The 27724-nt window shown below is 36.0% G+C and overlaps 1 protein-coding gene across 8 annotated transcripts in view; it reads right to left on the minus strand.

Moving 5' to 3' along the window:
- The window catches only part of DMD (dystrophin), a 2262230-nt gene that overhangs the window by 1062259 nt on the left and 1172247 nt on the right, over window positions 1–27724 (minus strand). For all 8 annotated transcript variants that reach the window (XM_023633802.2, XM_070257261.1, XM_070257256.1 and 5 more), the window contains one exon: window positions 14042–14214. In XM_023633802.2, the coding sequence (XP_023489570.2) occupies window positions 14042–14214 (173 nt within the window). The remainder of the gene's footprint in view (window positions 1–14041; window positions 14215–27724) is intronic.

Consider the following 27724-nt stretch of genomic DNA (forward strand, 5'->3'; position numbering starts at 1 on the left):
GTAAATTTATTAAAATGGCACTATTAACATATATGGAATTAACTAGATGCTAACTTTTGAGGGATGACTTTTCACTAAATGAAATTACTGTGAGAATTATTTCTTTAGGATGAAGAGAGAGCATTTTCCATGAAAACCTCAATTGATTTCCACTACCTAGCAACATGAAACACATGTTTTTAGCCCTGGGAAACAAACTAAAGAAGAGAAAAATTTCCCCTACTGGAAGTCCATCCAGGATGTTGAGTGGTAATAGATATCTTTCATCTAATGATAGACACAGAAAACAAGGCCCATTAACTGAACCAACTCTTCCTTCTCCTTCTACCCACTCTCTTCTACCCAATAAATACCCTAAGGTATTGATTTCAAAAATCATTTTATAAAATTGACATCCCAAGGAAGAAATGTAAATGAAGTTTACTTCCAAACTATCTTCATATAGTCCAAGAGACTATTGTTTTCAGAAAAATAAAAAGTGAATGAAAACCAAATTCTATAGGTTTCTTTAATGTTGAAAAACCACCGATGTATGTAAAAAAGACAGTATAATCAGTACATTTTACTTTCTGAGTTTACTTACTAAAGCTAAACTGCATTTTTCTTTTGCCTGTTTGCCTTCAAATTCCATTATCTTATTAATAATAGAACATTTGTGAGATAAGTATTTTAAGTTCTGTCCATTTGCAGTCTTTGATATAAAGATTTAGACATCATGGGCAGAGATACTATCATGAAAATCATTTAGAGAGCTATTTCATGGAAAACATTTCATGTTTATTATATTTTCTAATATTCACAAAGTTACTCGCTATAAAATGGTTTTTGGAAAATATTGATTTCACTAAGATGCTTTGAAGCAAAAGCAGAAATATTGAAGTGTTGCACAGATACGGAATCTGATCTTATGGTCATTGATGGGACTGATAAGGGCAGTCTTCACACAAGATATATTTTAGTGCCTTTTCTGTATTTATGATTATAATTTCAAGAATACACGTGGTCATGTCTAGCCAATAAATGACTATAACTATTAAATTATTATAATACAATAATAATTGGTTGTACCTTTCCTGATTTATATAAGTCACCAAACCCAAAGGACCACGAGGCAGTCCGTACTGAGGCTAGTGACAATTTAAATGTTCCCCTTTAACTATGCTGTGATCTATTTTCTTGCTACATACAGAATCGTGAAAAAATGGGACTGGAAGTAATTCTAGTGCTTTTAAACGCAATCTACAATTTAATTTCCTTTGTGACCTTTGAAACATCACAGTTATAAAAGTCTAGCTTTACTAATTCCCTAGCTTTGTCACAGGTATTTCCTTATTAAGAAGAAAAACAAAACAAAACAGCCTTCACACAATTTGCAGTCCTCTTCCTTCTCAGTAAAGGATTTTCACTTAACTTCACTTATCTTGTTTTCCTGTGTTCTTCAACCTTAAAATACTTCCTGCCTTGCTCATGTCTCCCTTAAACTTCCTTCTTCATACATTTCAAAAGCCTTGCTCTTTCTTTTTCTGTCATCTAGTTGAGTCTTCAAGATCTCTAATCATTCTCATTATTCTTCATGTTACCACTCATAAACCAAATGATTTTCATGTGGGAAAGAATTTGGATCATGAAGTAAAATTAACTAATGAGCAAAATTTGTCTTCATTCATCTCTAGTGAGAACGAATTTATTCTTGGCTTCTCTAGGGATATCCAAAGAATTGTGTTTTTGATCTTCCAGGACTTTAACTTTGAAACTGTTAGAATGAGTAATGAATGTCTAACCAATACCATGCATGTAGTCTGCTGATCCAAACAAGTAATAGAGGCCTTCAGGGATCCTGTGACCAGAAAAAAGTAATCACAATTTTAACTTGTCCTTTGATGCTAGAAACAATACTCGTGGATAATTTGCAGAAGACTTGGAATAAACTTGGCACACAAAATTTTCTTAAATTAATCCTTTGAAAAATCTTCAAATAATTTATTGGTGATAGAGAAACACAAATTCAAGTCTTTTATGCCATTCAAGAATTTGACTTAAGCAGGACTGTGTCTATGACCTTTAATTTCTAGTTCTAATTATGTCACCGACTAATGTGATTCCCACTTAAATGAAAAAAAAAGCTACGTCTAAGTACTTTTGAAAATCATAAAGCAAGACTCAATTCAAAGGCCTAACCACAGTTAAGTACATACAAATAACAAAGGGAAACATCAATAAAAGAGTAAACAAACAAACAAGTCAATGAGGAAGGATGAGAAAGCCACAGTCACAGAAAGATCAGGATGCAATTCCTCAGGATAAGGCAGGATCCAGAGAACTGCAGGAATCAGAAAAGTACCACAAATAAGCAGAAGAGTGAATAGCTGGGTAAAGAACTGCAGTGGGCCTTATTTAGTGGAATGATGCCCATGTTTATACTATACTCCTGCATAATATAGAAGATCCTGTTGGAGCTTCACCCATTCTCTTGGCTCTTAACACTCCAGTGTGCCCTGGCTGAAGTCCAACAGCCATTAACTATATGTCTTAGCCTGAGGGCTTTCTTTGAAGCATAGAACCCACTACAGCCAAATGCAGGACAGGCTGTAAATGCTTGCAAAAGAGAATTAGTAGCCTGATACACTGAGTAGTCCTTAAAAATGACTAATGAGTTGGAGTATAAACATCACAGCTCTCTTGCCCCTTGCTTAAAGTAACTCCGAAACACCTGTTTTACAGTTTCCTAGACTTTCTCCACGGAATTAAGCTTCAGTCCCCCACAGCAGTGGCTGGCTTGATAACACTCTTTACAGGCTACTTTCTCCTTCCTTTCTCACCACCCCACTACTCTACCACAGCTTCCTGGGATCACCTCCCAAATAAATGACTTAAACTCAAATCCTTGTCTCAGGATTTGCTTTTGGAGGAACCCAAACCAAGACACATTTAACCCAAAATTTTTTATTAAGACCAAAATCAATCCTTAACTATGGCTAGTCTGACCCTGTAGACAGAGTTAAGGGAAAGCACTTAACTGGACTGGAAAATCCATTCATGCTTTCACAAAAATGTAGCATGTCCTCTTTTTGAGACAGAGTAAGTATAACGGGATACACAGAGACCTAGTAGGAGAGAGAGTATTCAGCAAATCATTAGCTACCAACTAATGCTAAGGTTCGAAGGATAGATCTTTAAGAAATTTGAATTCTAATGTAAGTAATTTTTTAAAAATGACAATTTCTAAGCATTGGATTTTATATAAGTATGCAAAAATTAGTTATTCCCGGAAGGTTGTATCTAATCACAAATAGGCTTTTGTTTATTTTTCTCATAATATTAAGCCGCTGAAATATAAATTTGATGGAGTCCCTTCCTCGTCACTGAATTCTGTGGATCTTGTGTGTGTGTGTGTGTGTGTGTGTGTGTGTGACAAAAGAATGTTTCCCTTTTAGAAATGTCGGCTTGGATTAGAAAATGCTTTATTATGTGCATTGAAACCTACTTATTTACCACAGCTAGACAGAGACTCCTTCTTACTTTGTCATGCAGCTGCTTGTTTTAAAACAAATTTTGCCAAGAGACATAAACCAGATGGCCTTCTTCAAGGGTATACTGTGAGCCGTGATAGTCAGCTTATGGGAGTCTCAAGCAGCAGACAGCTGGGTATGGAAAGTCATGATGCTGTTTGAAAATCCAACTTCCAAGTGTGCTGAAGCACAAGGAGACTCTCAAGTTGGTAAATAAAACGGTGACTTCAAATTTCTTTCAATATTCTATTTTTTCATGAGTCTTTAAATTTCTGCTTCATAATATTACAGGGATTTTTTGGTAAAATAAAAGTATCCCCAACACATTGGCTTAGAGATAAAACTTTTGGGAAAAATGGATTCAGGATACATTTCCAAGTGGAATCAACAAGTTGTAGGTTGGGCTTTCTCAGAAAGTCACAAGTGTTCCATCAAAAATGGTTAATCGATGTTGTAATATTCTACTAGGGTAGTGTAGTATTTTAAATTGTTATTCCAAATTCTATTCTGTAATAGTATTATGTATCCTCCCTCACTCTTGACATGGCTTCATGGTGAGTATAATGCATTCCTCTGCTCCCGGACTTTGGGCTTCCCAGGTGACTTGCTTTGACCATTGGATGCAGATGGAAGAGATAGTGTAGCAGTTCTAAGTCAAGGTTTTTAGAAGCATCATGTTTCTGCTTGCCCTTCTGGGAGCTTCTGAACTCTTCCACGGAAAAACATGCCCCAAGTATCTGCTGCCTTTCCAGCCTAAGCCTCGGAATAAAACACATGGATCAGACCTATTCATTCAACCTACAGTTCCACAGGCTGAAGTAGAGTAGATTCAGAGTAGCCCTGTATGCACGAGAATAGTTACTTGTTGTTACTTTGGGGTGTGTTTTCTACACAGAATTATTGTGGCAGCAGTTGACCAATACCGGCAGACTTTGGTAAGGGTCCAATGGATAGCTACCTTGGGTCACTCCTACGTTACTGGGAGATAGGCAAAAAAGGATAAGACAAGTATTAGAGTTGGCACATATGTCCTAATCATGGTGCTACTACCTTATGAAAGTGCCCAGAAAGATTACAGAATTATATCTCTGATTACCTCAGAATTCCTCCAAAACAAAGGGCATGTAATGACAATCCTTAGTTTCAAATGCTAGACTATATCTTTGAATATTAGAGAAAAGCAAATGAAAGAAAGAAAAAAATAAAGCATTTCAAGAGAGACTACAAATTTCACCTTTTGTGAAAAAAATAAACCTTAAATGTACCCAAATATACAAATTATTTAAATGTTAAGAATTTTTTAAATGTCCATCTAAACTGTTATTTATTTTTCTAAGTCTCTAACCATACTAGGAAACCACATACAATATTTTAAAATGTGTTGTTTCAAGCAGAAATCTCTCAAAACCCACATCTTTAGCTTGTAATGGGCAGTTTTCCCTTGAGAAAACTGATGTTTCCAAGAAGAATTTGAGACTGTTCATGGATAAACTAAAACTAATAAGAAAATAATGCTTGTGAAAAATCACCTTACAGGTAAGAATTTGCAATTCTCACAGAGTAAACAGATTTTTTAAAGTGTTAAAATTTTATAATGGCAACAAATTCCTCCCCACCCTGTAACTACCAGTTAAAACAAGGAAGTAAGTAAGCAAACAAACAAAAGTTTGTTGACTTCTACCAGAAAGTTACATTGACTTTTTTAAATGAGAGACTGTTTATTTCTCTCAAATACCATAATTAGAACATATCAATATCTTTGATTATTCATATATTGCTATAACCATACTTTAAAGTTATAATTCAGTCATTACAGAAAAATAAAAGTAAATATGAGGAAATTTAGCCTCCACAAATATTTTGTTGAATAAACTATAACAGAAATGAAGTTCTTGTTAACCAAAGAAACAAGAATCTTATTCATTCCAAGTAGGTTATCATTTACTCATCAATTGATAATTATTAATTATTAAATGATAACTTATCAATTAATACAATCAAATGTATTGAGCAGCCACCATGAGTTATATGGTGTTTGGCTTAGGGGTGACAGAATGTGTATGGCACAGTTTCTGCCCTGTAGCAGCAAAACCTCTATTGGTGGTACAGAGTTGCACACAGCTATGTAAGACATAAATTCATGATAAGCACTTGTAAGAGAAGTACATAAACAGAGAGTTCTAGGAACACAGAGAATGAAATAATTGGTTGAGACTAGCAAAGGATTCCAAATGGTGATATTTGCACTGGGTCCTGAATGATGAGTAGGACTTTGCCAAAGAACAAATCAGTGTTCCTCAAGCCCTTGAGAAGATCCTTTACTACTTGGCATGGCCAAGCTTCTTATAGAATCCCAATCTATTTTTCTACAGATAATCAAACATGAAGATACTAACCTTCTGAACTATAAATATCTCTTTAAAACACTGTGGTTTCAGGTATAAGAGTTTTAAAAAGTTTTTATATGTATCCCTGTTGCTGCTACTGAAGAATGACATCTGGAAGAGAGAACATAACCTTTGAGCATAAGAAATCCTATGTGAAATGCATAGGAGCCAAGGGGAGCAGCAGACAAGAGTTCATCACTTGGGTAAAAACAGAGGCTCTGGTATACACTTCCTATGTGAGCTTGGGACAATTATTTGTTCTCTCTAAACCTCAAGATGCCCATCTGTAAAATAAGGTTCTCCTGATGGTGAAGTCATATAAGTAAAGCACTGAATGCATGAGTGGCATGTAGGTGTTGCCAAAAAAAGGTAGATGTTCTCTAATCGTATGCAAGGCCCATCTTACATGTCCAAAAAACGTGACATCCTGAAATTTCAGTACATTGTCATAATTTTAGCTTTAATCTTAGATTCTCATTTTATAGTTGTTATTCTGGGAGTTAATAACCTAAACTGCTAAAACTTATGAATGACCCAACTTTAGTCAAAGTAAGTAAATAGAGGAAATATAACCTACGAGCACTATGACAACCAAGTTATCTATCTCTCTCCTTGGCTAAGCAGTGGCTTTGCTGGAGATGGGGGGAAGAGTCAGGCAAAAACTGATTAATCTGAAACCGTTTTGAGGACATGGAGAGAGAGAACAAGTGGGTACTAGCCAATGACAAAAAACTTCTACTTCTATATTAGCAGAATTCAGGAATCCAGAGTAAGATGTTAGCTGAATCAGAGTTCATAAAATTATGAGAGAAAGTAGGGGAAGAAGCTAGCCCTAGGCACAGCTACCCTTTTTAAGTATTTCTTAGGGCTGTTTAAAAAACAAAACAGAACACTTTTTCTATGTATACATTGAAGACTATTAGTTATCTTCCAACATTCATTCTCCCATTTTTCTTTAACTGCATACTTTCTGACAGAGCACATAGCATTTAGGAATAAATACACCATTTTCCAGCCTCCCTTGCAGCTTAAGTGTGGTCATGTGACTGAGTTTTGGCCAATGAAGTGTAAGAGTAAGTAAAATGTGGCAGCTCCCAGGAAACTTCCCTAAAAGACAACTAGTATGGATCCTTTGCCCCTTCTCCCAACCTTCTCCCATCCTGCTTCTTAGAATGCAGATGTGATGGGAGCTCCATCTTGCAACATGGAGATGAGAGCCCACTATGTAAGGATAGCTGTGTAGAAAGCAGAAATGAGCACAGCCATTATACTTGCTTTGACTGCACACTCCTAGGTTTTTAAGGAGACAGAAATATGCTTCCGTCTTAGTGAAGCCTTTGCTACCTTGAGCCTGTGTTACTCTCAGCCCAAACAAATTCTAATTGACAGAGTCAATAGGGTTTCTGGAAAAATTATATTTTAGCAGTTTTGCTTTCTCCCCAAAATCATCTTTTCTGTGTGGAGAGGAAAATGTATATTTAGAGAAGGAAAATTCGTGACATGACAAAGCCAAGAAACATAAAATGAGTAAAGTTAAACAGTGGCATTATTTTCAAAATGAGGCTAGTCCTATAGTCATAAAACAGGTTTCTATATTAGAGTGTTTTCCCTTTGGCAATAATGAAAATAAGGCTTATTTAGATAACAAACAAGCAAGCTCTAGCGCCCTGTACACTGAAGAAGTAGAATTATCTATGGTGAAGAATGGAAATGTGTGTATACAGCTATCCTGGGAAACAAAAATGTTCAATTATTTTGAGAAAAAGATTCAGGAGATTGATCTATGGTTAACTCTGAGATTATGTGAATTTTATGTCCAGTCAATTTCTTATCTGAAGCAAGTTTTAAACTAACCTCCATGTGAACTGTTAAGATTTATAAGAATCTGAAAATGTTGAAGATATAAGGCAAATGGTCCTGTATGAAATGGCTATCATAAAAAGCAAAGCACCCTGCAACTCTTGAGTGCTTTCAACTAGTGATGGGAACATAGAGAAGATAAGCTGATGGGCAGAAACAAACTTATAAGTAATGCATTTCAAAAAACCCTCTCATTAACTAAATACAACAGATCCCCTTCATTCAATTCCTTTACCACCTGTTCCCAACAACTAAGAATTCAGAAGCAATTATAAGTAAACAGGAAATATAAATCAAGAGCTAGTTTAGGTATCTCATTCGAATAGTATACAGTACTGAATGACTCATATTTTAAACAGTTTCAACAAATCACAATTATGGGATAAGGATATTGTTTGTTGATAATTTGTCTGTTTAAATGAGACTACTTGATAGTCAATATATTAAAATTAAATACCTCCTAACACCAACTCTATGGGATTAATCTTTTGTGGTTTGCCTCTGGTGGTAAAACCTCCATGTAATTGGCATCAGTAGTCAAATCATACACTTCATTTTTGGTTGCTGAGTGGAAACAAAGACTCCATTATTTGGCTCACAATCACTCTCTCGGTGGTGTGTAAAGTGCACCAACCCGCCAGTGAAAGATATTCATAATAGGTGGGGATTAGTTTGGATTATACAGAGCCTGGGCAGAAATATAAACACTTGAAGAGAGTAGCATGAAATAGAAGGCAGTGTACAGGAGGGGGCAAGCCCTAAACTGAAATACGCAGGAGGAAACGGATATGGCAGAGAAGATAATGTAGAGGCCAAGTTTAGTGAAGGGAAATGATAGAAAATGACAGGTTAGTAAGAGATTTGCCTTTCTTAAAGTTTGGATGACTCATTTCTGACATATATGACATGTCGATGCTGTCAAATTATAGTTTTCATCATCATCATTATTATTAAAGAGTATTTGTTAACCACATGTGCTGTACTGGGCATCATACAAACAAGAAAAATTGGCATGGTTTCTGACATCCAGGAACCAATAAAATAAATCAGACCAATCAATTTGGACAAAACTAGGAGAGCAGATAGTGAACAAGATACTTAACTGGGGAAAACACGAAGGTTAATAATAAACTTTAAAAGATTTCCAGTGTTTAGGTGAACTGGTGAGCGTGTCTGTGAGTCTATGTATAAGAATATTTCCTGATATATCTGTACAGATAAATGATGTATTATTTTCTCTACATAGATAACTAAGTTTTAAAAATGAATTCTATCAAATCAACAACTTAATAAATAATGATTTTCAAAAAAGATATTGGTGCTAAGAACAAAAACAGAAGCCTTCCCCATACACTACTGTCTGAGTGGTGTAAAAAATTAGGATATAAATAGAAAATTTTACTTCTTCCTCAATTTAATGCATCTCCCTCTACATCATCCCCAGGAAGGAAGGCATGAGAATCCTTCCCCTGGTCAGTACAATAATGATTCCAGAATGAGACACTATTTAAAAACCTTTCCCATGTTCAGGACTTTTTTTTTTTTTTTTTACCTCTTTCTTCTTAATTCTTCCAAGTTCACAAACTAACAGTGGAATTATGTATTGGCACATATACATATACGCCAGAGGCAAAATATGAGGTTGCAATCTTGCATGGAAATCTCCACATTTAGTAGCGACTAATTCTGAGACTGCAATGTTAATCTTTCCTGGGTTGTCAGGATCCTGTGTGTGCTTATCATGTATCTTCCCAACTACATATGGCATTGTGACAAATAGAAGAGGCTGCTAATGCCGCTATAGCTGAATGTCTCATTTAGGAACAAACAATTCTGGAAAAGCTCCCAGATTATGCATCTGTCCCTCTAGCTTCCACTTTAGAGGATCAAATTCTATGGCGATGACATAAGGATTAGTATATTATTCTTTCTCAGTGGGTAGTGTAGGGTTATTTCCCTCACCTTGACATGAGAGAAAAATATTTATTGAATGTCTCAATAGAAAAATTACAACTGAGATAGCAAATGCTCCTGAGAAAAGTCGCATTGAGAGTGGGCTTGCAGAATTACATGCTGGTTCCCTAGAGTCTGAATACAGAGATGATTAAGGCATTTTCTCTTCAAATCAGATTTCTTTGGTTTCTATTCCTGTTTTCTCTCCTTTCATTTCTCCCATTGTCTCATTTTCCTTCATGCAGTGCAAATGGCAGCAAGAGTCTGTGAATGCTTTAATACTGTGGGCTTGACACTAAGGGAACTAAACAAAGGAGAAGTCCCTGGGGAAGCAGCTCCCAGCTCTCTCACCCTCAGCATCCTGTTGACATGTAGCACTGTGGTCCCAGCATGATGGTGGTCAATTCAGGAGAACTTTCTCTAAAGCAATGGTGCCCAAATAGTTATCTTAGAGTCTGTGCTGATCAATTATAAAGTGTTCAGAAGTCCATGGTGAAATGCCAAAAATAGAACAATGTAATATGCTTTTCTTAAAGCTACATATTTTTTTAAAAATTCTGAGATTAGGTCCTTTCTGTATTTAAAAAAGTATGCATTTATTATTTTAAAATTTTAAGTGTAAATTTCATGCAAGTACAGCATACACACAGAAAAGTGTGCAAATCACAAAGGCAGTTTCATAAACTTTCCTAACGTAAACATATCAACCCAATCAGCATCCATATCAAGAAATAAAACATTACTCAGAACCCCAGAATCTGCTCCTGCCCTTGTTAAGCACTAGTCCCAATAAAGGTAACCATATTTGATCTTTAACCTCGATTGTGCCTGTCTTTGAATTTTATATAAATTGGTTCGTACAATATGTATTCTTTTGTATCTGGCTTCTTTTACGAAACACTGTTTTTCTCTTTCTTATTTTATGAAATATCATTGGTAATAGCACTTGATTTTTTAAAATGTCTTCACACTGCTATCCCCATTTTTCTGAGATACTTTTTGCTCTAGAAATTCAGTATTATTAGAATCACTACTCTTGGTCTCACAATCTCTTTACATCAGATCTAAAGCTCAGAATCACCTTGAATTTAACCACTTAGATGTATGAGTGAGCCATCCCAAAATATCTGACTAAATGGGATTCCAAGGAGAATACTGATTTTGAAAAATCACTTACTTGATGTCAGACCAGAACCTTGCTGTTACACAATAATGCCATCTTATGGCTGTGCAGCAATTTGTAGTCTAGAAATTGCTTTCGTTTTTATTATTTCATTTGAATTGTGCTATCCTCTTAGGCTTGGGAAGTAATTTCCTGAAAATAGGGCAAATTCATGAACGGTTTGAGGGATAGTAAAGACGGTATCCAAAAGAAAGTAAAGACAAAAGAGAATCCGGTACGTTTCCTGTAGATATCTTTTATAAGTAGTAACTCACTAAGAAATAGATGAAAACAGAATTTAGTAGCAATATTACTTTCTCATAGAGTTAAATATTTATCTTACATATATGGATATCTAACCATATAAATGACATGTATTTGGATACATGGGATTCATGGATTTAATGTTTACTGTGTTCACTATTTGTATTTTCATGGAAAAGAGCCACTTTTAATATTCTGAAGATTTGCAACTCATATCTATCAACCCATATTTTACTGACTGTTTGTCCATTCTCTCTCCAGGACTGGGAAGTTCTTCAAAACAGGGACTCAATTTAATTCATCTCTCTGTGATGCTCAGGAAAATGTGGAAGAATATGAGAATGAACTAACAGACATGAAGTCTATCAGAGCCACAAGACCATCATTTTTATCATCAAAATTGCTTAGCTTAATTGAGTCATTATCATGTACAAGCAATCCACTAAGCACTCTACATATATTGTGTCATTTTATCCTCATAATAACTCTACGATTTAGAAAATATTTTTATCCCATTTTATAGATAAGGGAATCGTGGAGCATAAAAGTTAAGGAAATTGCTCAAGGACACACAGCTAGTCAGCAGCAAAGCCAGGATTCCAAAACAAGTTGAACTTTAGAGCCTGTGCTTATAACCAACAACTTAAAACAGTTTCACCTGAGACTGGACTAAAATTCATAGGAAATCTACAGCTCCTGACCACTTCCTAGAGAAGCCCAATTAGAATAAAATTAGGATACTCTCCCAGCCTCTGAATAAGAAAAGAGGAAGTCTACTGGGGTCAGAGACACTCTATCCCTTTGCTGGGCATAGGAAAGATCCCAGATTTGGAGTGAGATTTCCGCTTACCCTCTCTGTGAAATGGTATTAGTGCTTCTGCTTCTTTGAAAGTCTACAGCTGAAGGTGAACTAAAAGGCAAACATCTGTATGAGCCTGTGAGAAGGGAATACCTAGCTTACTGACCAAAGATGACATAAATGAAGCGAGAGACAAGGCTCAAAAAGTAGAAAGTTTCACTTCTGCTTTAGTATGAGTCGTAGGCCACTATAGAATCACAGTAATCACTGGCTACCCAAGGAACCCCCAAGGTTCTTAGGGGATAATGTTGGCGGCCTGGGTGGATGGGAGAAAACACTGTCTCAGAGAAAACAACACAGACAAGAACATCGCACTGGTGGAATGATCACCCCAAAAGAGAATGATGAAACTGACCTCACCTGAGTAGTTTGCAGAATCTCATAATAACTCAATGTGGGATATTGAGAGAAGGTGTACCATGATGCCATTATAAGTTCGTCTTTTTGCAGTATATACACAAGGTTGCTAAGTTTCTTTTCCTTTATCAAGACCTGCTTTTGATACGCTAGGACCAGCTGTTTTCCATAAAGTTGAGATAAAACTATTAGACCATCCAGGAAGAAATATTTTCATGGTTCTGGGAGGAGGTTTGAGTCCAGACACACTGAACATCCACTCTGTACTCAGTACTGTCTTAGTGCTGAGCATATCACACAAAATAAGATATAATTTTTGTCTTCAAGGAGCTTGTGCAGGAGGCAGGAAAGTAAACAAATTGATCACCGTGTGATAAATTCTAGGAGTAGGTCACTTCAGAGCATGTACTCTATAGTGAGTCTGGCAATATTTGCAAATACACAAATGGTATATTGATATTATATTACTTTAAATGTTAAAATAATATGTAAGTTTCTAAACTTTATGATCAACTTAAAGTTTTAGGAATTTACGAAGGAAATAACATCTCAGGTGAGACCTGAAGGACAGATAGGCTAGAGGGGGCACAAAATACCCGGGAATCTTCAGATTGGTTTAATATTGCTAGAGCAGAATTTGGAGAGGTTGTAGGGCAGACAGCAATTGATAAGCAGTGAGGCAGACTAGACGAGAAGGAGTCATGTGAAGGCTTTATACGCCCAGTTGATGAGTCTGGACTTTATTCTAATGGGAATGAGATTATAGTACTGAAGTTCTTATACTTTAGAAAAACAACTATGGATGAAAGATAATTGGGAACAAAGTGGCAATGATCATTGGAGATAACAGATTTCTGCTAGAAGTATCAGTTTAGGAACATAATGTAGTAAACGAAGAACTAAAATAGAAGTAAGGATGGTTAGAAATGGACAGACATGAGACATATTAAGGAAATTCCCTATAATTATTTAAAAAATTGATTTCGTCTGAAAATAATGGTGAAGATTGTCTTGAGACTACAAATCTTTGAAACAAATTATTTTAAGCTATTAGAACTTTATTACTTTTAACCTAAAATTGGAGGAGAAAACAATACTTTATCTTCTTGTGGTGCGAGGCTAAATAATGTATGTGAATTTTAAAAATTTGGTCAAAAGCTAGATATCTTAATTAAGGTAAGTGCTAAAAAGCTATTTTAAATCAACTTAATTCCTCATAGCAAAAAAGTAGGGGTAATTCAAAATGTTAAGTATTACGTTCAAAATAGAAACAGTAAATGAAAATCAACTTTTTGTTGAAAGCTTATATTTCAAACATATTAATCTAAATATCAAACTGCTATAAATATATAGAACCAGATTTGACCAAAGATATACATTTCACATTGTAAAATTATTTAAACCACCTCAGTTAAATGACCAAGACTGTTTTGACACTACCTGAAACTTTAGAGGATAATATAGTGACCAACATAATGATAACTCCAGTACAGAATGATTTCTTGAATTCAGCTCATTAGTCCAAACTGTTCGTCATTTATTCTCACTCCACTTACCTTTTTCCACTGATAGTGACACTTCTTCCTCTTTTCCTCCCTACCTTTCTTTTTTCCCTGGAGAACATTGAAATAAACTCTAGAGTTCCCTGAAAACAGATATAACTATTTAATAAAATGAAAGTGTTACCTACCCTTGTCGGTCCTTGTACACTTTGTTAACGCTTTCCCATTGGAAATCAAGCTGCGAGAGAGCTTCCTGTAGCTTTGCCCTTTCCGCAGGTGTGGCACTTTGCAATGCTGCTGTCTTCTTATTGTGAATAACATCAATCCGACCTGAGATTTGTTGCAGGTTGTCTTTTATATTCTGCAATATTGAAATTTTAAAACAAATCAGAAATGAATCGGCTGTCTACGGAAAGAGAAAAAAGGAAATTTATAAACCCCAGAAGTAACAAACCGTCTTGCAATTGATAATTTTTGACTTTTTAAAGTTGTCAACCCTAAAGTCCACTGACTTCAGCATGCTCAAATTCAATGGGTAATTCACAGGCCTCATCTTGATACAGTTGATCACTCACTCCATCTTAAAACTCTATCTTCATTTAGCTTCTGTAAGCTGAACTCTTCTGTTTTTTTCTTCCACATTCTTGTCCACTATTTCTCAGCCTTTTTTACTGAATCCTTTTCTTCTGACTAATCTCTTAATACTGGAGTGCTCTAGTTTAGTTTTGACACTTGTTTCTTTCTCTATCTATACTCCCCCCTATTTAGTCCCATCACAGTATGTACCCTCTATACAACAATGACTCCCAAACGTACATCTCCAGCCCTGACCTCAACTCTAAACTCCAGATTCACAGATCCAACTACTTTCTTGATGCTTGGATGTCTCATGAGCATCTCAAATTTAACATGGCCCCAACCAAATTCTGAACTGCATCCTCTTACCCTTCTCTTCTCATGGTTTTCCCCATTTCAATAAATGACATATCAATTAGTACTTATTCAGGCTGAAAACCCTGGAATCATCCTTGACTTTTCTTTTTTAATCTCTAGTATTTAAATTCTTGGACAATCCTTTTGGTTCTACTTCCAGAACATGCCCAGAATTTGACCACTTCTCATTACCTCTCTTGCTATAGCTCTGATATAAGCTATCATCATATCTCACCTGGATTATTGTAATAGCTACCTAACAGATCCTCCTGCTTCCAGTCTTGCTCCTCTCCCAGTCAGTTCTTTATACAATAGCCAAAGAGATTCTTTTAAAACATAAATCAGATCATATTACTCTTCTGCTCAAAATCCCTTCAGTGGCTCCTCATCAAACCCACTAATTTTACCATGGCCTACAAAGCTCTGTATGACTTGGTTGTATGCTGTCTGCCATTCTAATCTTATCTTGTCTTAGTCTCCTCCAAGTCCACAACATTTCATCCTCATTAGCCTCTTTGCCTACCCTGAGTATGTCAAGTATACTCTTGCTTCAAGGTTTCAGCACTTGCTGTTCTGTCAAAAATATTATTTCTCTCCAAGACATTGTATGGCAGGTTCCCTCACTTCTTTCTCATCTCTGAGGGGCCTTCTCTACCACTCTGTTTTAAATTGCAGCCCCAATCATTCCGTATTGACTGTATTCTCCTTTATTTTTCTTCATGGCACTTATAACTAACATTAAATCATATATCTGCTGGTCTCTGCACACCACTAGACCAGATCCTATGAGTGCAGGGATGTTATCTGTCTTACTCTCTATTGGGTTTCCAGATTTTAAACCTGTGCCTGGCATGTGGTAGATATCCAAAGCATTTTTGTTCAACAAATGAATAAATAAATGTGTCCCATAAATTAACTCCGCAATTTTTAATCTAGATTATATGTGAGGTAAAAAATCACAAATTCATATGTAATAAAAATCTTTAAAACACGGATTTTTGAAAAACTTTGCTAGAAATTACATATTTAACTAGTCCTAGTATGAATTTGGTTATTTTGCTCATCTGAATTGTCATAGACAAGTCAATTGAGAAAGCATTTATTGATCTCTTGCATGTATAAGGATCAATACAGAGAAAGCAAAAGTAGGTGAAGCACAGTTTTGTTTTTAAGAATTTTTAAATTGATCCTATTGTGGTAGTAAGAGAGGGTGTGTTTTGGAGAACTGAAGGAAAAAATAATAGTATAGAAGCCCCAGCTAGATGACAAGAAGGAATCTGATGAGTGGTCTAAGAGTTACCAAATCTTTTCTGGAAGTTCAGAGAAGGAATGAATCATATACCATATTTCGTCACAAGCTAAGGAAAGGATTCATGAAGGAAGTGCCATTTGGGGTAGACATAGCTGAGTAGTTGAAATGGGAAGGACATTATATTTAGTAGTAACACACATGCAAAGACAGGGAACACCAGCAGTAATATTTGATTGACTTTTTGAAAATGTAGAGGATTAGGGAAAGATGGGTCAGGAAACAGAGGCTGCAGATGTTTAATACTGTGCTTTGAAAATTCTGAATGTAATTCAGTAGGCAGTGGGGAGCCATGATTCACAAAAATATTATGGAAAATTTCAAATATATACAAAAGCAGGAAAATAGCACAGATAGCCTCCATGAACCTATTATCCAGTACCAACTCTTACGAAACCATGGACAACCTTGTTCATTATACTCCCACCCATGCACCTCCTCAAATGGATTATTTGAAATAAACTGACAAAATATTTTATCCATAAATATGTTTGCATGTGTTTCCAATATATAGGAATTCTTTTCAAAGAAAGTACACATAATATCATTATTAAACTTACAAAATAAAAAACATTAATGTAATCAAATATCTGGTTGGGATTCATATTTGAGTTGAATTGAGAAAGTTGTTTAAGAAGGAAACTTGGCAGAATCCAGTGACTGTGTGTTGGGTGAAGAAGAGGAAAGACTCGAATAAACTCCCAGGATGCTGGCCTGGGATGAATAGTGGTGTCATTGTCTAAAGGGATTTCAGATGGATGAACAAGTTACATGTGTGCGTGCTTGTGTGTCTGTGTAAGTGATGAGTTCAGTTTTGCACATGATCATATTGAGAAGCCTTTAGGGCATCAGACTGTAGATATCCAATAGGGAGTCGGCATCAGACTTTGAGAAGGGGAAGAGATAGCAACTATTCTTGGGCCATACATATTTTCACATTTCCACATGGTCTGGCTTTCTGAACAAAGAAAGCATCTGGATTAAAGGATGAGTGAATAGCAAACATACCTTGGCGTTTGGACTACTGCATTGCTCCAGGGAGACTTAGACACTTAGCTTTCCCAGATTGCTTTGTTTACATTCCAACTTACATTCTGAGGATAACAGACCTAGACCTTTAATTCTCTCTGGAGAGGATCTGTTTACATTTCAGAGCAAAGGTGTATTTCTGTCTGTCTGTCTCTCTCTCTCTCTCTCTTTCTCTGTCTCTGTCAGATGTGCCAGCTGCCTTAGATAAGCTGTGATATTCATAATTTTGAGTCTTCTCTCCTGTATTTCAACCCCTGCATGAACAGATAAACATCTGGCCCTCCTTGCATTGTCCCATGGAAATCTTGGACATGGGAACTGGCTCTAAGATGCTCTTGAGTAATTAATGATGTGTTCTCTGATCCAGAGATCTCCTGTTTCCCATCAGGATAAATAAATATAAATATAAAAACTTAACAAGTATCAATAAAAAGAATATTTTTGCCTACTTTCAGGCAAGATTGGGGAGGATTTTAACCATGTACGAAATGGAGACTAGGCTACATAGGGTGTGACAATTGCTGAGCCTGCAGCTTCCCAGGGGCAGGCTCTGAAGCAAACTGCACAAGTCAGATTGGACAGCAGGAGTTGGTTAGGTCTTAGAGCATTTTCCTGCCTCATTCTAAGACTCCACAACTGTGGTGCATTAGGACTTGCCTTGGGGGAGGACTGAGCTATAGAAGCAGGTGAGGATATAGACAATGTCAGTTCTAAGGGGTAAAAGTCAACGCTTACAGTGGGAACCTGAAAAAAAAGCAGCTGTGTTCTCAGGTGTTGCGAGTCAGCTAGAGACAGGGTAAGACACAATGGTTACGGGTGATATGAATGAATTTCAGAGACAGAGAGAGAGGTTGTTTATAAAATTCCAAGGTATTGTCTTCAAGTCCATGTAGACCTTGTGATTGGAAGTCTTCGTTATTTTTTTATTTAAGAAACTCAATTTAACTCTGGTAAGAGTACTTATCTAACAGGTCAAGTATTACCATATGAAGGAAAGGAGGGAATGCCAACATAGAAATATCCTGTGAGCTTACTTATCTGGAGGAACGCAGGCTAAAATTATCTTCTACCAGTGTTACATACAAAATTGCTAGTCATTGGAATATAGGTGTCATTTAATTGCACAAGAGATGGTCAAATTGCTCAGAAAAGGTTTTTAGAGTGAAAAGAATGAGAGGAAAGGTTGCCTAAGGATGAACCTCTCTGGAAAGCAGAGGCAGAGGAAGAAGATGAATATGCCCGAAGAGTAATTCTCATCAGACCTAGGAGAACCGGAAGAGTAAAGTCTTTCAAAACCAAGGGAAGAAAAAATATCAGAAAGGAGGGAGGGAGCTGTCAACGAGTCAAGTGTAGCTAGGAACTGGAGTGAAAAGTCAACTCTAGCAATTTAGGAGGTCACTGGTAATCTTATCGAGAGCAATTTCAGCATCTTGAAAGTGTGAAAATATAAATCTGGACAGGGCAGACTGTCTTCCACTGTCATCCTCTTTCACTACAAAATTGAAAACACCTTAGTACTACATTGCGGTTCACTTTATTTGACATAAGACACTTCTTTATTGAAAGAAAGTTTACTACAAATAAAAACAAAACTGATAATATAACAGAAACTTAAAACAGATAGAACGGATCTGGCAGATGTTATCAATGCCCTAGAAGTCACTGTAGTCAAGCATGCATGCCAACTCTATTCTTTCTTCTATTTGCCTGGCAAAGTTTCATTACCATCTTCTGACGGCTCTGAGCCTGGAGTCCGGGGTGGAATATTTAGGGCTATCCCACTAGCTTGATTAAGTCAGGTGCTAGGAATATGTGCCAACGTGACTTCTTTGCTGTTTCTGTTAACTCAACTGACCTGAGCAGCCTGATTTCACCACCACTTTCACTGGCTCAACTCCTGATGATGTACGTCGTGGGCTCCATTTTAGCACGGCTGTCAGTCCAAGGGCAAACATCCAGAACTCTGACAAGTTTTCCACTTAATACCAAGCAGCCAGCTGATGGACAGGCTGATTACTTAAATTCACATTGGGGCAACCAGCCACATTTGTCTGTACACTGGGAGCTCAAACACTTAAAATCAATAGCTATAATCTCCCATGGGGGTAAAATTCAAGAGAAGGAAAGGAGGATCTTTCTCACCAAAATAAAAGTAATCCATGTATGGCTTTGATGTGGGGTGTATACACACACACACTCTCTCTCTTTTCTCTGTCCGAGAATTTGAGCTTGCAAAGCTTCCTGATTTTAATCCAAATCTCTGGAGAGCTTCCCAATTCTCTGGAAAGTGGTAGAATTGCTCAGAATCGAGTTATGAAAGGTTTTAGCAATGCTGGGGAGCATGTTGCAAAGGCAGGAAAACTTTCTATCTTAAATGAGAAAAGCAAAAAGCAAAAACTGGGGCAGGGGATGTCACACTCCCTGGATATCTAGATAATAGCTCCTTGGTGCATTCTGAGAGAATGCTGTCAAAATTGGCCAGAGTCCAGGAAATCCTTTTTAAAGACCCTATACATACTCTTGTCCCTGAGGCATTGCACACAGAAAAATGGTATATGCACTAAAGAAAATTCTGTAGCAGTTCCCATAGTTTAAAGTCAGAAATGAGATCTTTCATAGCTTTTTACTATTTTAGTTTGTCTAGAAATAATTGATCTTTATAGTTTCTGACCCTCTAAAAATGAAACCATAGTCCCTGTAGTTGCTATGGTGACAGAAAAATCCCTAAGATCACTATAGAATATATTATTTCCATTTCTATCCCTGAATAGTTCCTTATCTTATCTGAAAATATGAGGGCAAAATGATGAGGTACCCATTTTTTAGGCAACTTCTTTCTTAATTGTGACATGCCCCTGTGAACTGACCTCCCCACTCCCCATTTTGATTCTGTTAAGATGTTTGTTTGTCGGCCACTCTTTCTACAAAAGGAAATTCTAACTTGGGGAAGGCATTTGTATATGAGTTTATATAATTTAAGTCCTTGGTATTTTAAAGCAGCATCATTGCAATTCTGGTTCACAGAATCAACTAAGTTAAATAAGACCCTATTTATACACTGTTAATAGAGAAAAATTAGGTAAGGAAGTAACCTTTGCAAACGAAAGATGGAATCTGAATATGTAAAATAAGCAAAAACAGAAGACTATGAACTATGCTGCTTTAATTCATATTTCTAGTTGAAAAGCTTATTGTTTAAATAAGGTCTCACTGAAAACACATATATGATAATGTAGGTCTCAACTTTGAGATAAACAGTATTTTAAAACATGAGCCTCCTTTTAAGAAGAGAATCAGTTTTTAAAGGAGATTTGTAACACAAACAATTTGAACCTCAAAGTACTTTGTTTATTCAAGTTTTGTGTAATAAGTGCCTTCACTGGGCTAAAAACAGAGAGCAAAGACAATTTATCTAGGGAACCAAACAAGGGACCTATTTGCCAACTAATCAGGTTGAAATAAAGGTCTCAAGTAACTCTTAATTTAACTATGCTCTTTTCTCTATCACAGGGGCAGACTTCTGCTGTTGAGTTTTTCCTCCATTTAATGTAAAGCGACAACTACTCCCTAGCTGTCAGAATGTTTCATTATAGAGCATACCTTTGCCCATCTAAATAGTAAACCTATTTGTATGAACGTCAAAGTAGATACTGTAGAAACTGAACAGGGCTAGAGTAGGGGAGAGTGATAGCTGATTAATTGAACTTACTGTTAATCACTTCTGATGAAAATAAACTTGAAAACTGAATGAATTTTTAATGTCTTTTCTTACCTAGAGCTAAGTTCTTTGTTTTCCAAATACTATGAAAAGTGCCAGTATGATTTCTAGTATTTAAAATAGCATCATTGCTGTTGTACCTTCTCTGTAGTCATCGAAATAAAAGGGCATCTCACAGATACAAAACATAAAATGCAGTTAAGCACTTGCTTAAACTTTAGCACACAATTAAAACATGAGGATGTCTACAATTTATAGATGTCTTTAGTCCTGTTTTATACCAAGGAGTAAGCTCAAATACACCTTTGTGAGTTTAAAACTTACCAATGTAGGATTTTCAATAATATGCTGATTGTGGGATGTGTATAGTCTTCTTCAAAGTTTGAAATAAAATATTTATAAAATATTTACTTCAAATTTTGCCAGTGCTCCCCTAATAAAAAATGTTTCAATGAGAAAAAAGCTATCTTAAAATTGAAACAATATTGTTTCAGAGATATAAGACAATAAGGAATTGACTAGTGTATTTTCCCCTAAAAGTGACTTCCATATTTCAATGATATTCTGGTTTGAAGTACATTAAATTTCATTTAAAAAAAATTATAAAATTTCTTTCTAGTGATTCCTCAGTTTTCATTTCTCAAAATGACTCATGAGCAAATGGCTATAAACACCTGTAATTCACAGTTTTTACCATATTTACTCTCTGAAGTAAATGTCTATTTATTGGTTCACTGATAGCTTCTTCACTGCATCTTTTCCCTCTGCAGCATTCAGTGCTGTTAAGCATAGCCTTCATCACACAGCCCTCGCCTCCTTAGTCTTACCTGGTTTTGCTATGTCCTGGGTTTCTCTCTACTTCTCTTAGAGCTGTATCTCTGCTTCATTCACTAAGCCAACAAATATCTGTTGAAAGCCTACCACATGCCAGGCACATTCTATATACTGGAGATATAGCAGTGAGCCAGAAAGACAGAGTCCTCTTCTCATGAATCTCACCTTCTATTGGAGAAGAAACTAAACAAACAGGATAAATGAGTAAATTGCACAGTCCATTAGAGGGTGATAAATGTTAAGGAGCAAATCAAAGCAAGGAAAGAGGATATGAGTGAAGGGTGGAATTTTAGTTAGGGAGGTCAGAGAATACCTTACTGAAAAGGCGATTTTTAAGTAAAGACCTGCAAGAAAAAGAAGGAATTAACCACGTGAAGAAGAATCAGGGAAAAACATTCCAGGCAGATAATGCAAGTACAAGGGCCTTGACACTGGAGTGTACCTGAAGGGACCTGGAGTGTACCAAAGGACAGGAAGGAGGTGTTTATGGATGGGTATGGATGGGTACGTTATGGGTATAGTACCTGAGCCAGAGAGTGCCAGAGGAATATGACGGAAAGAATGGAATGGCCAACTCATGGAGGGCCTTGTGGGCATAAAACGGACTTTCCTGCTTATTCTGAGGGGGGAGAAGAGCCTTCAGGGTGTTGAGTAGAGGAGTCATATGATCTGAATTCTTTTAATTTTCTATGCTGGAGATGGTGGTTTGGATCAGAGTGCTAGAGGAGTCAAATTCTGGATACATTCTAAAGGTAGAGCCTATAGGATTTGGTGGCTAATTGCATGTGGGTTGGTAGAGAGAGGATTCAAGGATAACACTACGAATTTTGGCATGAACAACTGGAAGAATGGAACTGCCATTATATATAATGTGGAAAATTTCAGGAGGATCAGGTGAGGGTACAAGGGTTAGTATAAATGTTTTGATGTGTTAAGTTTGAGATGCTTATTACACATCCATGCGAATATCAAAGAGACAGTAGGGTATATTTAAATCAGAGTTCAGGAGACAATCTTGATTAGAGACATGAATTCGGGAATCATTGAAGGTAATTTGTTAGCTCTTTTTCCACACTTGCTCACAAAATATGGGTTTTTCCCTATGCTCCTTTCCCAGACCTCTTTCCTCTAACCCTGCTTTGGTGGACATTCTCAGCTACTTCCACAACCTAAATATCATCTTGACACAAATGTATCTTATTTGGTGTAGGTAGAAAAGAGGATAAGCAAGATGTCAAGATGGTATCATAGATTCTCTGCTGATAGTGCTCAACAGAGGGGGCATCCAGCAGATGTAGGGACTCAGCTGTTTAATGATTGACTCTGCTTAAGGCTATAGCAAAGAGTTTCTGGGCTAACAGAAATAGGAGCAAAAAGAAGTGCAGAGAGAAAATTCCAGCCTACAGGTTGGTGGAAACTCAGTCAGAGATTCTTGGTTTTGTTGCTATGGTGGGATTATATATACTTCCCAGAAAACCCTTCCTTAACCAATAAGAGTGTTCAACTAGCCAGATAGAAACATAATGTCTGGAAATCCAGCCCTCAAAATGTTTCTCCAACAGATGAAAGTGGGTGTCTAGGATGTTGGGGATCCTCTCAGGGAAATTTAATAATGTGAGTCCTGGCACAATTACCTTAACTAAGGGTAAGGTTTGTTTTTCTTTCTTTTTTTTTCCCAGAAGTTTTATTTTTTCATTTTTTGTATTCCCTTTCTAGCTTTATTGAGGTAGATGTGACAAATAAAAATCATATATATTTAAGGTGTACAATGTGATGTTTTGATATAAGTATACATTGTGAAATGAGTACCACAATCAAGCCAATTAATATATCCATCATCTCAAATAGTTACTCCTTTTTGTGTGTGTGGTGGTGAGAATGCTTAAGATCAACTCTTTTAGCAAATCCCAAGTATACAATACAGCATTATGAACTTCTATAGTCACCATGCTGTAGGGTAGATTATCTAAGTTGGCCCAGCGAGGCTGAACATAAATATTTCCTTAATGTATTTTCACCTCTTCTGTTTTTCCCATCTCCAACTGATAATGCCACTTTTAGGTTTCTCCCTGACCAAAATCCTTCAATGATTACCTGTGCCTTTTGGGATGATTTCAAGCCCATCTTTTTTGCATTTAATACCAAAAAAAAAAAAAAATGCTGGATCCACAGTTTTTATCCAACTTGATCTCCCAATGCTTTGCCAACAAAGACACTTTGGTTTGGGAAGGATAATCTTTTTGTTATCCTTCAGACACATCTCTTTGATAGAACTTTTTACCTTTACTAACATTGTTTCTCTAACTCTGAGAACCTTTTCTGCATCAAGAAGCTACATGGTATAGTGGTTAAGAGCAGTGACTGGAGCTAGAACACCCAGGGGAGAACTCCAGCTGTGCTACTGACAAACTATCTCACGTGAACAAGTTGTTCAATTGTTCTGTACCTCGGTTTCTCTATCTGAATATGGGTATAATAATAGTGCCTTCCTCATAGGGTTGTCGTGATCAACATATGAGTTATCACAAGTAAAGAATTTAGAACATGTCCAGGCACATAATGAAGAAATGTTAGCTATTAATATTGTTCAAATTCCAATTACATTCAAAGTCAGAATATACAAAGGCTTTCTCCTCTGTAAAATTATTCTCAGTGTCTACTTTCTACATTGCTTTCTCTTCTTCATGAATGCAGTTACACTCATACCTTATACACTGTATATGTTGGCTATATTATGTCCTTCCCACCTTCATTACTTTCTAACTTGTTTATATATCTATGACGTGTATTCAATTAATGTTACAAATTACCAGAGTGCAGGGATCATGTCTTATACTTGTCTTTTAGAGAGTTAAGCACAGTATTTGGGCCTTAATACATATTTGCTGATTTGAATTGAAAAGTTGAGTTGACGCTCGGAATCTTAAAACTTGCTTATGAAAATCCAATTTGGATGGAATCACTGAACCTTCAAGATTTGTTACATTGTTCTTGAACCACTGCAAATATGCGTTCAGGCCCGAACAGACGTTGTGAGTTTTTCAGATACCTCCCTGTTTATCCTATTTTACTTTTACTGGTTATTTAGCTGTTAGAGTAAATAGTGGAATAACAATCCACCTGCATTTCCTGGCTACATTTCTTCATGGTTTCATCATAGTACCTCAGATACCTAACAACAGACAAAGGCCTTCATTCAAAATTACATCCGCCCAAATTTCCCAAATGCCATAGAGCATCAACAAGAACAAAAAGAAAAGAACAAAGACCTGCACTTCACTGCTCCAAATGTTCCTCAAAGACGATTCTAGTCCATCCGCACCAACTAAACTGAAAATGATTTCACAAGTCATTTTGTGATAAGCACATTTTGTATTAAGTTGTGCACGTTGTCTAAATCATTTTACAGAAAATCTTGATAGAAAAATTGGCTTTTGCACATAGCAAAAAAGAGTTGTGTAGAAACAAATGCTTTTCTCTTCATTAACAATTAGACATATGGCATTCTATGTTTCTAAGTTTTTTAGAACCAGGACATGCTTTTAAGTCTCATGTGACTGAGCAGAGGAAGGAAAGGTAGGTTTTATGGAGAAAAATTCTAAGGCAATACAGCAATCCAGAGAAACCTAAAAAACTAATTACCACTAAGAAATGGGATTGGAAAATGTGGACAGGATGCTTTTCTTTTTTTTTTTTCACTTTATACTCTTTTTTTTTTTTTTTAAAGATTTTATTTTTTTCCTTTTTCTCCCCAAAGCCCCCCAGTACATAGTTGTATATTCTTCGGTGTGGGTCCCTCTAGTTGTGGCATGTGGCACACTGCCTCAGCGTGGTTTGATGAGCAGTGCCATGTCCGCGCCCAGGATTCGAAACAATGAAACGCTGGGCCACCTGCAGCGGAGCGCGTCAACTTAACCACTCGGCCACGGGGCCAGCCCCTACTTTATACTCTTTTATCCTGTATAAATATGTTATCATGAGCATCTTATTATTTTGATAAAGAGCTGAAAATTCAGTATGAGTGATCGAACAAATTCATCGATAACTACTATACAAGACAGAATGTAATTAAATCTGTACAAATTAATACAAATGACAGTACATTATTTTGGAAAAATAGGTAATATTTCACCCATTTTATAAAGGATTAGTGCTGGTGATGCGGGAGAACATGCTTTCCATCACAGTGTTTTACGTGAGGGGTAGAAAAGCAAAACCATCGTTCCATATAATTGTTCTGAACCTAAATGCATAAATTTAAGAAAAATAACAAAAAACAAAGCAAAGCAAAACAAAGCAAAAAACACAATATGAGAGCAGGACCCTAACACTTTACCGCATTTTCTTACCTTTTTGGAAGCCTCGTAGATTTCCCTAATGATGAGAACATCGTTTAATCTTTTGCCTAAGATTTTGCAAATTAAATTTTGGAATTGGTAATTAATTGGTGTCCATTAATTATATGTAATTTACAATACAAAGTTCTTGATTTTTTCCTTGAATGTTTAATAATATGCATTAGGATTCAGAAAGAAGCAGAATTGGGTAAAAGTCATTGTATTTGATTGAACTATATGCAATTGCCAGTATCTGAACATTTTCACTTACATAATGTCAATTCATAAGGTTCAACTGTATGTTATTATAATATTAACACGCTCATGGTTACCAATTTAAGCAGGAAAATGAATATAGAGTAGCTTTTTTAAATAGCAAAGGAAAAACAATAAAAAAAACAAATTTCAAAACTCCAAGGAAAAAATCACCACTGATCAAATCGTTCTTCACTTAGAGTTTCAATGCTTTCAAAGAGTTTGTCATCATTCTGAACTCAGAAGAAAGGATTTTAAATTACTGAAATAGAATTTGGAAAAAGGGGAATTCGGCATATTTCATTAAAAAACAAAACTCCAAACAAAACAAAACAACAAAACAAACAAACTAGAAAACAGCATCCTATTCTTGGTGAAAGCCAGAGTCTATGGGAACTTGGAATGATTTAGAGTTTGCATTTCTGTACTTCAAGAGAAAAACTAAATTATTTGGCACCTAAAATCAGTAGAAGAATGGAAAATTTTATCTTGAATAAGTAATACTTAGCTTTGGAAATACAGTAAAAGAATATGAATGAAAGCATATAAGATTGTCTAACAGAAGTTTTAGTTGAAAACAAATATTTTTTAGCCTACGTACACTCTCTTCTTTCACCTTGAACTTTTTCTTTTGATTTTAGGCTATTTCCCAAATCTAGAAATAACTTTATGTATATTTTATGCTGCTGTTAACATTTTATTTAAAGTCTTTTTATTTATAAATATGCAATTTTATAAGGTTTACCACATTCTTACAGGCAATTTGTTTTTAGGATTCTTTATGTGGAAATTTAATTTACAATAATTTTAAAGATTTTGGATATCTGCTGAAGTAATATAGGTTTTACCAATTTGAAAATTCATACAATTACATATTTTTACAAGAATTTTTGTACATAATCCTACATAATTTTACTTAATCATCACAATAGTACTGCTGAGGAGTCTGAGACAGCTATTATCATCGATCTAATTCAAAGGTGAAAAAACTGAGACTTAGAAATTTTAGTGGACTTCCCCAAGCACATAGCTATTAAGAGTCAGATTCGGTGTCTAAATCTAAGTCTTTTACGTTCAAAACCAGGGCTTTGCTAACCTCTCTAGCCTATTGCTTGTTATAACCATATAATGCAAGCTCAGTGAATGGGAAAAATATTTACTATTACTTGAATTACATATGGGTTTCCTGCTGCACACTTTCATAAATGATTGGTTTACAATTCAGTATGTACAAACATAGAGCAAATGGCTCCATCCTGGTATATATGTGTAAACTGTTAGAATTCACACGTCTGCACAATTGAACTCAATGAGTTATGATATAATGTAAAAGAGGGTAATTTTGTTCCCTTTTTTATTCTTGGCTCCGATAGTTTAACATTACTCTCTCCTCTTCTATCAGAAGCCATATCTGGATTTACCAGATTGTCATTCATTCAACAGATGTACATTGAGT

This window comes from Equus caballus, chromosome X (assembly GCF_041296265.1).
Source record: "Equus caballus isolate H_3958 breed thoroughbred chromosome X, TB-T2T, whole genome shotgun sequence".
Classification (NCBI taxonomy): Eukaryota; Metazoa; Chordata; class Mammalia; order Perissodactyla; family Equidae; genus Equus; species Equus caballus.